At 43.8% G+C, this 15,243-nt stretch overlaps 1 protein-coding gene across 5 annotated transcripts in view; it reads left to right on the top strand.

The window, feature by feature from the left end:
• The window catches only part of Rnf216 (ring finger protein 216), a 120,343-nt gene that overhangs the window by 78,254 nt on the left and 26,846 nt on the right, over positions 1–15,243 (top strand). For all 5 annotated transcript variants that reach the window (XM_031338604.1, XM_031338605.1, XM_031338601.1 and 2 more), the window contains exon 14: positions 13,812–13,909. In XM_031338604.1, the coding sequence (XP_031194464.1) occupies positions 13,812–13,909 (98 nt within the window). The remainder of the gene's footprint in view (positions 1–13,811; positions 13,910–15,243) is intronic.

Here is a 15,243-nt window from a genome sequence, read left to right as displayed (position 1 = left end):
TGGTTTTGAGGTTTTTGTTTCTGTTTGGTTTTTGGTTTGGTTTGATTGGTTGGGGTTTTTTGGTTTGGTTTGCTTTGCTTTGCTTTGCTTTGCTTTGCTTTGCTTTGCTTTGCTTTGCTTTGCTTTGCTTTTTTGAGACAGGGTTTGCAGTATAACAGAAGCATGGCTGATCCGGACTCTATTTGTATACCAGGCTGGTTTCAAACTCATAGAGATCCACCTGCCTCTCACATACTGAGATTAAAGTTGCCTGCCATTGAGATTCCATTTTCTTCGGGCTCCAAAAGAAGTTTGAGTGGGGATCATAGTCAGGTATCAGGAGAGCAGGCTCAGCCAGAATAGATCCTCTTCCCCAAAGCCCAGTTCTTAATGTAAAAAGAATGTCAGTAGAAACAGCAAGATGGGGCTTGGGCCTTCAGGGTGCACAAAAGGGTAGTGTGATGGGCAGGGAAGAGTAGCCAGGGCAGAAGAGTAAGGAGAAGCTCGTATTACATCATTTCCAAGAACTAGTTCTATCCCATGTTTTTTCAGAAATCAGCAGCATACCAAAAATAGTCAGGAAACCTATAGCCACCAGTTTTTTTGTTGTTGTTGTTGGCTTGTTTGTTTGTTTGGTTTGGTTTTTTTGAGACAGGGTTTCTCTGTATAGCCCTGGCTGTCCTGGAACTCACTCTGTAGACCAGGCTGGCCTCAACTCAGAAATCCACTTGCCTCTGCCTCCCAAGTGCTGGGATTAAAGGCATGTGCCAGGCAACCACCAGTTTTTCCTAAATATAGATAAAAGTTCACCTGTACCAATTGGATAACTGTTAGTTAATATATCCCAGTTAGATGTCTGTCTAGCAGTTCTTTATATTTTATGTTTTGTAAGTTGAAGCTAAAGTGCTTGGTCTTAGGAAGCTGCATCTAATTTATTGTTTACCTTACTGACGGTTGCAACTCTAACTCATCTATGATCACAAAATTTGACCCAGGAATGGCCAGTCTGAGAATCAAGTCAGTTCTGTTTGTGTCTGTAGCTGTTCATCTCTTCATTCACCTAATACTGGACCACAGACTACACAGACCCAAATGAGAAGGTGACATGCCCACTTGCTGTCAAAATACTGATCATCTTGTTGATGTTTTCCTGTTTAGTCTTAATGTTTAGGTTTTGTTCTGTTTGGCTTTGACAGTATGATGCTTCTTAAAAGTAGTAACAACTACTCTTGAATATAGACCCTAAGAAATTGGTATAAGCCAGTCATACCTGGGCACTAAGTCCAGGAATACCAATGCACTTCTAGAGCATGACTCATGTTGAATGTTGGTTAGAACCAATGAAGCAGCTCCCAGTACAGCAGGAGAGTATCTACGTCTTCCTTCTCCCCAAGATGTCAGGGCATGCCCTATCCTTGCAGCCAGAGGCAAAACTATAAGCTCTCCCTACCCTCACCAAAGTGGGAGGTGGGAACATGCAGGTTGAGAAGGGCTAGCCAGATCAAGCTGCTGTTTGTCGTGTGTTCCTTTCTCATCTCCACACTGAGCAAGACTAGGTTGTTGGAGCTTCAGGTGGTTCGTGGTGCAGGCTGGAGCTTGCATTCTACATGTCTGCTTTTGTTTAAGATTCATACTGAATGCCCAACACTCTGTTTTCCAATTCTCAGTGGAAAGAAAGTGGGAGTGTGTAAGCTAGGCTAAAGAGGCCCCTGAAAACAGGAACTGACTGACCAAAGCAGTCATGATGACTCCACAAAAGCCTGGCAATTCTGCAGGCATGCAGAGTGGGACATAGAGTGCTCCAGACCACAGCTCAAAGGCACCAGTGGTAAACCTTGATGCTAAGGCATCTAAGAAATACAGAATCACAGCAGTTCCATAACTCCCCACCAGTTAACAGGACCAGTCTTTCTGAGTGTATGCTAATTCCTATTGCTTTAATGGTCTTAGCATTCTAAACATTTAGTCACTTTCAAACAATAAAATAGATCCTCCAAATCTAACCAGAGTAGAAAGGTGATGGAGGGCTGAACCCCAGAATGAGTACCTTCTTAATCGTATGCTCCACTTGGTAGTGTTTGGTTTCTGACCACATGGCTAACCCAGGAGTTACACACCTTTTCAAATCATTGGGGATACATAGCTAACAATACTTGCTAGAGCGAATATAGAAAGGACTGTATATCTTAATTAATCTGACTTCTACCCCATAGCATGCTATCACTGCTGTCCTTTTAGGGCCCCTTCTCTCCTTTTGTGTTTGTTTGCTTGTTTTGTTTGTTTGTTTATTTTGGGATTTTTTTGTAATTAGGGATCAAACCTAAGCCTTGTACATGCTAAGTAGGCACTCTATATCACTTAGCTATTTACAAACTCACTCTGTGGTTTTCTAAATCCATTTCCCTTAAACTTTAAATGTTCTGTATATATCTTGACAAGGTGAGCTTCTCAGCATATGGGTTTTTGTAGAAGGATGGAATGTGCTATGATTCTTGTTCTGTTTCCTTTGCCCATTACACTGTTGGGATTAGCATGACTTTAATATAGGCTATAGGGTGCCTCCTGATGGTAGTAGACTACTGTGACTTGGCCCAGAATGGTGCCTGTTTAGAAACATATCTTTGTCCTTTTGGGATGATGACAGTGGGAGCTGAGGATGCTGGCTGCTCCTGCCAGGCCTAGATTCTCAGTAAACTCAGGGAAGCCCAGAGTAGCCAGCAGTGAGCAGAAGCAAGCTCTGAGGCGTTTTGTCTTGAGTTTGAAGTGTCTTTTATTACACCCCTGCTCCTTAGCCACAGTTAAGTCCCTGTTCCTGTCTGGTGTTCATGCAGAATTCTTCTACTTTCTCCCAGTGATCACAGGGATTTTTTGGTGAGCCTCAGCTAGGTGGTAGTGACACACTTGGGACACAGAGGCAGGTGGATCTCTATAAGTTCTAGGCCATCCTAGACTACAGAGTGAGTTATAGCCAAAGCTACAGAGAGAAACCCTGTTTTAAACACACCCCCACCCACACACCCCAAAAAGACTGAGCTACAGAGCTGAGCTGTGGTGGTACACACCTTTGATCCCAGCGCTGGGGAGGCAGAGAATTCGAGGCTAGGCTGGTCTACAGAGCAAGTCCAGGACAGCCAAGGCACAGAGAAACCCTGTTTCTTTTTTGGTTTTTCAAGACAGGGTTTCTCTGTATAGCCCTGGTTGTCCTGGAACTCACTCTGGGCTGAGTTCCAGGACAACTGGACTGACCAGACTGACCTCAAACTCAGAAATCTGCCTGCCTCTGCCTCCCAAGTGCTGGGATTAAAGGTTATGCGTCACAACACCCAGCGAGAAACCCTGTTTCAAAAAAAAAGGCAAAACAAATAAATAAATACATTATAAATACAAATAAATAAATAAATAAATAAATGTCACATTGATGGTTTTGCCTGTATGTATGTCTGTGTGCCAGAGACCTTAGAACTGGAGTTACAGATGATAATTGAGAGCTGCCATGTAGGTGCTGGGAATCAAACCTAGGTCCACTGGAAGAGCAGCCAGGGCTCTTAAACAACAACTTTCCAGCCCCCTCAGGTACTTTCTTAAACCAAATTTTGGAAAATTGAATCTATATTAGCTTATGAACATTTTTATTTAACATTAAGTCAGGGTGTGAGTATATAAATGTTTAACTGAACTAACAGTTTAACAAAACAAGTTGGTATGTGGAATGCATACTTTCCTATCCTAATGTAAAACCCGCTGATCATAATCTTATAGAATGATTTCATAACCCACCAAAAGGTTGCAGTTCTTAAAATCATAACTACAATGACTTTGACTCTACCAACTCCAGCTGTGTGGAGACTGTGTAATAAGCAGATGCCTCTAGAAGGGCCTGAGTCATGGCCTCTGCCCTCCTGCCCTTTCAACGCTATGAGGACTGAACTCTTGGGTGCCATGCAGAGGTGAGCAAGGCCTCAGTCTAGTGGAGGTGTGGCTCAAGCCCAAGAGTATTCCCCGTTGAAAGGGAAGCCACCAGGTAGGTCTTTAGAATTAGCTTATACATCCAGAACCACTATGGAAAGACCCTTTACCCTCTGCTACCCTAGCCAGAGTGTAGTTACCACCTGCCAGACCCAGGCAGCCTCATGCCCTCACATCCCCGGCTTGATTTTCTTTGACTGCTAATCTCTCTCCTTCCTCCCAGTTCCCTGAGCACCTTGGCTTCTGTACACCTTTACTTCAAATACAGGTCTTTCCTACCATCCACCTCATGACTGTGTACTTCAGCCCCTCTACCTTAATCTTGATGACATTCCTTCCTGAATTTATCCCCTTAGTACTTATAATGCTGTCTTATTTGTGTTTCACTTAACATGCCATGATCCCTCACCGGTGTAACTTCCTGACAGGCACAAGATTCTTATTCTTTGTATTCTTTTTATTCCCCAGAATAGGACCTATAGTGCCTAGAAGGAACTCGAATGGATATTTGTAAGCTTCTATGTAAATATTTACTTGCCCAGTTGTTGTAAATAATCTGCTAAAGGACCTCAAAGAAACCAGACTCAGTTTTTAATAACTTCTGGGAAGGAATTGATAGGTTCGACTTTAAGTCAGTTCTGATAAAGGCAAACTGAACTGGTTTTGTTCTGATAAAGGCTTTGCCAGCCACTTAATCTAAGAACCCTGATTCCAACCATACTGAAGGAAGCAGTCCTTGTGACCCTGTTATCACTAGAAGAGTCCAGGCTCCAAAGTAGGGTAGATGGAAACCAAATTGCTCTTATAATCTTTTGTCCCTAGAGGGCAGCATTAGGACAGAAACCCAGATCTTCCTGAAAGAAGTGCTTGACTTTCTAACCTTATAGGAAATGATGCTGAGTGGGTACTTTACTGAGAAGTAGTGCAGTATCTATCCAGTGCTCACATGCTTCAGCTTTAGTGTGTGTTAATAGAGTTTCTAAAAATTAAGAGAAATCTTTTCCTTGAGAAGCCCTTTTGCTGGAGGCTAAAGAGAAAACCAAGATCAGTATAAGATTTGCAGCACTTAGCTGACCACACTCAGGTTGAAGTTCTAAGAAATAACGAAAGATAATAATGATGATAAAAATCATAACCATACCAGGTGGTGGTGGTGGTGCATGCCGTTAGTCCCAGTACTCAGGAGTCAGAGGCAGGCATATCTCTTGAGTTTGAGGCCATCCTGGTCTACATTGTGATTTCCAGGATAGCCAGTGTTACATGGACAAACCTGTCTTGAAAAACCTGAAGCCAGGCAGTGGTGGCACATGCCTTCAGTCCCAGCACTTGGGAGGCAGAGGCAGGCAGATTTCTGAGTTTGAGGCTAGCCTGGTCTACAGAGTGAGTTCCAGGACAGCCAGGACTATACAGAGAAACCCCATCTCGGAAAAAAAAGCCAAGTGAGAACAGGGAAGGATGAAGAGGAGGGGGAGGAAAAGAAGGAGAAAAAAAGGAGAGATGCTATAATGGTGTATAAGCCAAGTGCCCCAAAAATTCAGAGTCATCGGGGTTTCCCAGATTCTCTGGTTTTTGAAACAGCTATGCCATGGGCCAATGTAGAGGATATGGTCACTGGCAAGAGGCTATGTGCCTTGGCCATGGCTACTGGCTAGCCAGTTGATTCCCCAGGCTCCTCATTCCAGGTCTGAATCACACCTCAGTCCCTCTTCCATTCTCTCTGTATACAACTACTTTCCCAGATAACCTCAGGATCTAGCAACAGTACCCTGGCCTGACCTCCTCTTGCTCAGTCTTCAGGGCACTGCAAGATCTGATAATGGCCCATTACCCTAGAGGAATATGGAGAAGGCGGGATTTCATAATGCCCTTCTCTCAGCCCTTTGCAGAGAGATGCCCTGACAGGTGGGTTGGCATTCAGTAGCACTGGATGAAGAGGCAAGAATGGGCGAGTGAAGAGTGCTTTCATTCCTTTCAATATAGAAATGATTGCCATTTTGACTATCACCCTGAACCAGAACTTTCACCCAATTTTGTGATAGTAGTAATCATAATCACCAGCAAATCCTAACACCTGGGCACAGTGACATAAGTCCCAGGACTCAGAAGACAGACACAAGATGACTGTGGGCTATAGGATATATGGTGAGACTCCCAAATCACAAAAAAAAATAAAAAATCCTGATGGTCAGAGTCCTAGCCACTCTTGCAGAGACAGTTGATGAGTTTTCACAGGAAAGGTCCAGGATTGTCCAGTCATGAGGAGTGACTGGCTCTGGTGTGGAATGCACACGTTGAGCCTGTCTTTCTTTGTACATGCTTCTTTCTATTGCCCGGCCAGATGTGCAGAGTCGGTGAAGGTGGAAAGACACTTCCTTGTGGCCAGTTTAAGGTTACTTTGATTAGCAGGCTCTGTGTGATCTTAAAAAAAATAAATAGTCTCAGATTTGATCCCATTCCATCCTGCTGTTCACTGGGTCATTCTCAGGAAGCTCATTCAGGAAGCATTATCCTGTGCAGCTGCAACTGGACAGCCTTGCCAGTTGCCCATTTCTGTGTAGCCTCTACATGAGATTCCGTTGGAACTTCACAGCTTGCCTCATATCCTTATACCCCAAGTTTTCTACTAAACAATGACCTGTTCTTGCCAACAGATCCCACACAGGGAAGCAGTGGGAATACAGGAGAAAGAACAAGCCTACTTGTAGTCAGGCAGTTCCATGGTCTTGGCCAAGTATTGTGACTGACTGTCTTAGCTTCCTTTCTCTTTTTTTTTTTTGTTGGAGGGGAGGGGGTGGTTCGAGACAAGGTTTCTCTGTATAGCCCTGGCTGTCCTGGAACTCACTCTGTAGACCAGGCTGGCCTCGAACTCAGAAATCCGCCTGCCTCTGCCTCCCAAGTGCTGGGATTAAAGGTGTGCGCCACCACTGCCCGGCGCTTCCTTTCTCATTTACTTCAAAACACATACCTGTGTAGGGCCTTATGGTGCAGGATTTTCCTCACAGAGTTACTGTGAAATTTAAATAGAAGCAGTTGAGGCTGGAGAGGTAGGTTAAGTACACATGGTGCTCTTCCAGGGGACCTAAGTTTGTTTCTTAACATCCACATTAGGTATCCTACAACCTCTTGTAACTCCCATCTCCAGCAGGACTTGATGCCTCTGGCTTCTAAGAGCACCTGCACTTATGCACATATAGGTACACATATATGTAATTAAAAATGAAAATAAAATCTTGCTCCCTACCCCTCCAAAAAAGTACTTAGTGAGATGTTCTTGCAAAGTACCCTTTGGGAAAATGTTTGCATTTTAAGTACCTGGTAGCTGTAATTTCCAGCTCTAAAAATCTGGGGTACTGCCCACCATTCTTTTTTAAAGATAATGTGTAAACCTGGGTTGAGTTTATATGTACAATGGGTAGGCAGGGCCCAGGGAGAGAGCAAAGGGGGCATCAGATCCAACATCACCACCTCTGCCACTTCAGTCATCAAATCATCATACTTCCTCCACTCTGCCTGACTTCTAGCTCCTGCCTGTAGCATTTAGCACCAGCAGTCTGCTAACCCAGGTCTCCTTTCAGCATCTGATCCCTTCTGTCTCCAGCCACACCACTCTGCTCTCCTCTACCATGCCTGAGCATGTACTTTCCTATCAACTGACTCACTCCTTTGCACCTTTAGACTCAGCATGGCACCCTTCTCAGACCTCTCCATCCTTTGGGCTGAATAACTATGACTGTTTCTGTGCCATGCCATGCCTAACAGAAAGTAGTCACTGAATCATACCCACTGCTACAGCTGTAATATTTTACAAGTGGTAGAAATTCTTCCACTCACTGGCTAACTGTCTTCTTACCTCTGGTCTCAGCTTCTTCAGTCCATCGTGCAGCATGTAGAAGTATAGCCCAGTATACTTTGCCTATCTGCACCCTATCCTTGGCTACTTGGCACCAGCAGGAGCTGAAGCTCACAGTGTTAGAACTATGTAGAGAAGACTCCCTTGTACATGAGCTTGTTTATAAGTTACATGTGGGCATGCTAGTGTAAGCTGTGTTTATAGACATACCTAATAAGTAAAATATAAAGAGTGGGATGAGAATCTCAGTTTATATTATCATTATTGGTTATGTGTATCTCTGCACAAGTGTGATCCAGGGGCCTGTGCCATGGAGCACATGTGGAAGTCAGGACAGTCTTCAGATCACTTCTCTGTTTCCACCTTGGGTCTCAGGGAACAAACTCAAGCAATCACACTCACTGAACTCTCTCACCAGTTTTATTTTATTTTTCTTACTTGATTTTTTTTTAAGATAGAGTCTCATTGTATCACCCAGGCTTACCTCAAACTGCTAATTCTCCTGCCTCCCCCAAGTAGCACTAACTTAGCTTGTAATGAACCTTGAAGTATTTATATTTATAATATGAAACCTATCTGTGCTCCTTGAAATTTCAACTTATAGAAATGTCTCATTGTTGAACTGCTTGATTCAAGTATGCAGAATGTTGGATACTTGACTGTTCTGGCTGACAGAGCCTAGAAAGGCACCTCACCAGACAGTGTAGTTCCAGACTGGGGAAGTACTTTATCAGTTGTGTAGATGTTTGTTCCTCGAAGAGTTTTAGTTTAAGAGACTAGTTGTGTATGGTAGCACACTCCTTTAATCCCAGCACTCCTGGCAAAAGCAGGTGGATCTCTCTGAGTTTGAAGCCAGCCTAGTCTGGTCTACATAGTTCCAGGACAGCCAGGGAGGGCTCTTAGAGAGACCCTGTGTCAAAACCAACAACAAAAGTAAAATAAAAACATCATGAGTTGTCACCACCCTCTTTCACTGGGTACGTGTGCATGCATCCATGCTATGTCACGGAATGTTACTGCCCTCTCTAGTTTGCTGAAGTCACCAGCTACTGAACTTGTGGGTTCCTTTTGCTGGTATGCCTGGGAGAAAGCCTCCAGTGACTTCCACCAAGAAAGGAAGCTTGCTAAATCTGCCCAAGTTTTGATTTAGCTAAGCCACATTGATTCTCATGTCCTCTCATGTCTTTCACACTCTTTAAATCAGTATCCTTCTAGATCTTCTGGCTCTTAGCCCATGTGACTTTTGGGATGGGGGTGGGGAGGACTGGTATCTTTAACAGCTGGAGGACTCAGGTGGCCTAAAAGCCTTTGTCCCTGTGGTCCCTCAAGTTGAGTAAGCATTAGTGAAGTCATGTTTCTCATGTTTCACCTGGGGGCCTCAGGGAATTGACGGTCACAACCATGGTGGCTTTTGAGTGCCTTAAATGACAACAGAGAGATGGAGTTCCTCATATTGGATTTAGCCTTGTGCCCCAGAGTTGGGTCTGCAACTTCAGTCTCCTGGCAAGCAAGTTGAAAGATTAAGCTGGAACAATCAGTCAGAAACAAGAGAGCCTGATGTTCTGACTCTGAGGTAGGCTTGAAGACGGGGCAGTAGAATCTGAATGCCTAGAATACAGGCAGCCACAGTGGCCTAATTTGTTTGTCTTTTGATGATGTTTTAGGGACTGAAACTTGGTATGTAGTGCATACCGTCCTTGAACTTGCTATGTAATCTAACCTGCCTTTGAATTTGATGACAGTCATTCTCCCGAGGCATCCTGAACCAAAACAGACTCTAGTCTGCTTTGTTCATTACAGATTCATGTAACAGAAAATGAATAAAAAGGATTGTGCGCTGCATGTGTGCACCCTTTACCATGCCTGGCTTTTTTTTTTTTTTTAAATGTAGGTTCTAGGGATTGAACTCAGATCCTAATTAGCAACTGAGCCATATCCTGGCCACCTGTGGTTTGTTTTCATCTATATATATATTACATGACATTTTAGCATTTCAAGGGTCCACTGTCCAGGAAGATTTAGGCAGTAGGCTCGTAATGACATAAAAGGTAGCAACAGCTGGTAGCAGCTTCTTTAATGAGTTGCCTAGGTTAGTCAGCACCTGTGTCTCCTTCACCTCTCTCCCTCCTGGGCTGAAGTCACCAGGAAAGGGATGGGCTGTAAAGCTCATGCCTGGCTGGGTAGACATGTTTTGTGCTTCATGTTGGTAAGTTATTTTTACCAGGGTAATCTGCACTCCAAAATGGCTTCTGTTATCTCTCATTCTCCCCAGTTTAAAGAACATGGTTATCTTTATAATACTGGAGCTTCTTGGAGTTGAGGAACAAAGCCTAGCTGAGCTTGGAAGAAAAGAATTACAGTTTAGTACACACTATTTAGAGATGATGCAGAGAGCTCCACATGATAACTCTGCCCAGCCTACTCTGCTTGTCTTATCTTAATTGTGGGTTTCAGTGTCTGGCTACAGTGCCTCTTCAGAATACAATCCAGGTTTATTCTATGGGACCCCTGGGTCCTTCACTGTGAAGAAATACAACTGAAAGGCTGACCACTACAGTACTGAATACGAGCCAGAGGACTTCCCTCTAAGCCTCATGAACCATAGGCTCCAGTGTAGACGGGTTCTCTTGTCGGCTTGGGCAACAACTTAATGAGGTTTCTTTACTTAAGAAGTCAGGCCATGATTTAATAACTGACTCACCAGGACTGCTTAATTGTTTCCAAGCTGCCATTTCTGGTGGGCGGCTCTGTTGCTTTTGTTTTGGAAGACAGGATCCAAACACCAGCTCATCTATTTTCCAGCTGTTGTTTATGCCACTTTCCTGGAACAGTTACAAGGTCATCTTCTTTCTTTTTTCTCTCTCTCTTTTTTTTTTTTTTAAAGATGGGGTTTTTCTATATAGCTCTGGCTGTCCTGGAACTCTGTATATAGACCAGGCTGGCTTTGAGAGATCCACTTGCCTCTGTGTCCTGAGTTGAGTGCTGGGGTTAAAGGTGTATGATAACATGCCTTGCCACACAGTGTCTTTTAAGAACACTTGTGCAACTACAAAACTACGGTGACTTAGCTCTGTTTTCTGAATGGAATGCCAGCAGTGGAGAGAGAACATCTACATCCTGAAAGCAATGACACTGAGATGTGTCCTATCCCAGGAATTCTACTTTCCCCCAACACTATCTTTGGGCCACAATCCTACTCAAGACCGTGCATGTTCCAGGCACCCAGAGCTGCCCATGTCATTTTATCTCTTAACATTCAATGTTCCTCCTATTATTAGCACATATATGACATAGGCAGTTAAAAGGTATAAAAGAGGGCTGGAAATATACTTCAGCATAAGGCCCTTGGCTCCATCCCAAGCCCAAAATAACCAGGTGTGGTGCCATGTACCTGTAATCTTAGCACTCAGATCACAGAGACAGGAAGTTCAAGGCAAAAGATGGCTTAGTGGTTAAGAGCACTGGCTGTTCTACCAGAGGTCCTGAGTTCAATTCCTAGCACCATATGTGGCTCAAAACTAACTATAACAGACTCATGGGATCTGTTAACCTCTTCTTATATACAAATGTATGTGCAGACAAATCACCTGTATACATAAATAAATCTTTAGTTACTTTTTTTAAAGGAAAATTATGTTTTCAAAGAAGAAGCAGTTTAAGATAATCCCTCAGCTACACAGCAAGTTCAAGCAATCTAGAGCTACATGACACCAAGTCTGAGGGAGATGTTGGTGAATACAAAAGGCTTACATTACAGTCAAAAGTCATGTGTCCTTAGTCAATCCACTCCTGCGTCCTCCACCCCTACCCTGTCTGTCAGCCACCTGGAATCATTGGTACTGCATTGTCCTTGCAGGCTAGTTGTATTTGCCCCACTAAGCTGTCCTCAGACTCCATCTTCCCAAGTACAAATGCTACCAAAGGTGGTGCTACCATGCTGGTACCTTTTGTAAAAGTAATAGTTTCAGGCTGTGAAGATAGCAGTATGCACAGCACTTGCTATGCAAGCCTGACAGCCTGAGTTCAGCTCTCCAGAACCCACATAAAAGCTGAATGTGACAGTTGTCCATACCATGAGATAGGAGGTAAAGACTAGAGAACGGCCTGTAAGTTCATGGGCCTGCTAGCCTGGAGTATGCAACGGTGAACAGCAAGAGAGGTTTGTCCTCACTTCTGTGCAGTCTATACTACAGGGACCATTCCAAGGCTAAGTCACCTTGGTGAATTCAGCTGTGGGAAATGTTTCTAGAATTGCCTTGAAGTTCTAGTATAGCTAAGCAGCATCTGCCTTGCCCTCTCCCTAAGTTTTAAATTTGCCACAAATCCCTGTCTTACATTCTCAAGAGATGTCCAATTGATTCCAGATCAGTCTGCCTCCTACCAGCCAAGTTATGTCAGTATTGCAGTTACTGCTATATTCTTTTGACCAAACCAGGAGGGGGAAAAAAAAAAAAAGTGTTCTTGGAGCTTCCTAACACACTCAAACCTGCTGAGCTTGCTTTCTCTTTTTTCCATGTCAGTCAACTTTCAACTTCTCTATAGGGTCTCATGGACCACCGTGGTCTAGGCCTCCCTTCATCTCCTGGCTAGATGGCCATACTAGCTCCCAAACCTGTCCTTTTTTTTCTCCTCTCAGATTATTTTGTGTGGATAAGTGTTTTGCCTCCTTGCATATAGTAGTGCCACATGATATGGCTGCTGCCCACAGAGGTCAGAAGGCATTGAATCCTCTGGAACTATAGTTATAGAAAGTTACAGGCTGTCTGGCATGTGGGTACTGGGAACTGAAGCAACACGTGCTTTTTTTTATCCTTCTTTGGTTTTTAGAGAGGAGTCTATCTGTGTAGCCCTGGCTGTCCTGGAACTCACTCTATAGACCTCAAACTCAGAAATTCATCCGTCTCTGCCTCCTGAGTGCTGGGATTAAAGGCCTGTGCCACGGCCACCTAGCACACACCAAGTGCTCTTCCACTTGAATATCGCTCTGGTCCTCCAGATGTCTTTCAAATACTTCAGTCCCTTTTCCCTCTTAATCTATTTCCCACCAAGAATGCTCTAATAAAGTCCCAAATCTGCTCACATTGCCTCTATGCTTCCTGATGCTCTGGTTTCAAGACAAAACTGATAATTGGGTCTCACGGGACTCTATATGGACTGGCCATGCAGGCCGAGCTAGGCCTGCTTGCATCATTTGTACAAGCCACCATACCCAACAGCCCAGCTTTGTCCATCTACATCTTCCAGAATGCTGTTTTCTCCAGTTATTTCTTCAAGTGTCCCCTGCCTCAACAGACAAGGCCAGAGCCCAGTCAGCTAACACGCACCATCTTTTCTTGTGCTATTCTGAACAAAGTTGCAGTTTTCACTTAGGCTTATGATCATTGGCTTAGTGTTTTATTAGGTTCTGGCTATTAGTACAAGATAGTTTCTGTAAAATAAAATAAAAGGCAATGATGTATGGGTACAAACACATGCTCCCAAGGCAAACACTTTCCCAAGTGAACTATTCCTCAGTCCTGAGGTAATGACATTTTTCAGTTTGTTTTATAATGAAGTGATACCATGGAGGGTTACATCCATGTTTATGAATGATAGGTGACAGAAAGACTGTCTTCCTGAGTTCCCCTTGGTTATCATATTCTAGACTATTCCTCACTTCTATGTCAAGAGCACTGGCTGGAAGAATTGTGGAAGGGTAAGATCCTAACAGATAAGCTCTCAAACAGTTCACAATATTTTACAGGTCAGCACTCTGTCTACTGTGCTGTTTCTAGGTGGTTCTTCAGTATTTCAGATCATTTGATTAGAGCAACACTTTATTTTAGTGGAAAAGAGAAAACTGGCCTGTGCCTTCTGAATTTCTGATGTTGCTCTGTCTTTAGAAACTGTTTTGTTCATTGGGTCAGCAGCACTCAGACTCAGAGTCCCAAAGTAGTACATTTCACAGGCATAGTGAACAAGCTTGAATAACACCCACTCACCAGGAACTGTCTTTGTATCTGTCTTTTGTCCTCAGGAGACCTGTAGGAAATGTCAGGGACTCTGGAAAGAACACAATGGCCTCACCTGTGAAGAGCTGGCAGAAAAGGACGACATCAAGTACCGGACATCTATGTGAGTAATGTGATGGCAGCTGAGCCTGCAAGAGGCAGACAGTTCTATGACAAGTGTCAGCTCAAGCCACCCTTACACAAAGGTAGACTAGTCCTAGTCCTGGTCTCACAGCCCATAGCTATTCAAATGGTATATAGTATCTGTAGAAGGTCAGGCTTATATATGCTCAGTAAAAATCAGCCATCTCTCTCCTTACTGTCTAGTTAGTAAGCAGGTAACAGGTCTTATTGCACTGATGTTGCTTCTGCCTGTGTCGGGGGTATTAGTGGCCTGAGATAGTGGGTAGAGTTGCCAACCTCCAGAAGACAAAAGATTATCAGTAATATTAATAACAGGTACTGTGTAGTACTCCCTGTGTGGCTGAGCAATTTCTAAATGTTACTATATGGTAAGACAGTCACCTAAATACTACAGAAGTCTGTTTCTCTCATAAAGAATCCAGCTTTGCCAGGCTGATGGGCAGTGCCCCATTAGATCACTTACAGACCCAGGCCCTTTATCCTCTGACTGCCACTCCCTATGTACGGTGCTATCCTCTGCATGATTGTGCTTGGGTCATTGCTACATTTTTACTTCAGCATAGGAAGGGAAGAAAGGAATAGGTTATTAATTAGGCAAGCAACTTTTCCTCAAATTGAAAGTAATATAATATGGTGCATACTACATGGAGACAGCCTGGCACTCTATGTGGCCTCTAGGTGGATGATTTCACAGCAATACTAAATATGAAGAATGGGGGCTTGGGGTGTTTAGACAATGAAGTGGATCATGACATTTGAAGCAGTTTGCAGTCTCTAGGTCTCCATCACAGATAGGTCCTATTGTCTTCACTTTGCAGCTGAGGCAACCCAAGTAGCTTGATCATTGTCCCACAAGTAATAAGTGGTATAGGAAGAACTTGAACCCAGGCACATGGCTTCTGGCTGTGCTCTGTGTCATCATAATGACCCTCATGATGAACTTGAGGTTCCGTTGAAATGTAAAGTTATGGGCCTTGAGATGGTGAAATTCTCATGTGATTGGGTATTCTTGAATTGGAATACTTTTCCTGGAAGTAGTCAGACAGAGATGCTGTAACTGGACTTGAAAACATGAGGACTTGACCATGTGTTTGCTCTCTTTAAACATGGAGGGAGGGGCCCTTAGCCAGGGAATAAGGCAGCCCCTGAAAATTAAGAGCAACCCTTAGCCTGCACCCCCGCCCCCAAAGAAAACCTCGATCGTCAACATCTAGGATCTAAATCTTGCCAACAGCCCTGTTATGTGGCTTGCAGACCCTGGATGTTTCTCAAGAGAGTCTGTGGTTGTTTTTTTGTTTTTTTTTTTTGTTGTTT

The sequence above is a fragment of the Mastomys coucha genome, unplaced genomic scaffold, assembly GCF_008632895.1.
Source record: "Mastomys coucha isolate ucsf_1 unplaced genomic scaffold, UCSF_Mcou_1 pScaffold22, whole genome shotgun sequence".
NCBI classification, from domain to species: Eukaryota; Metazoa; Chordata; class Mammalia; order Rodentia; family Muridae; genus Mastomys; species Mastomys coucha.
Note: the sequence above shows the minus strand (reverse complement) of the source record. Positions and strands in the feature narration are given on the sequence as shown.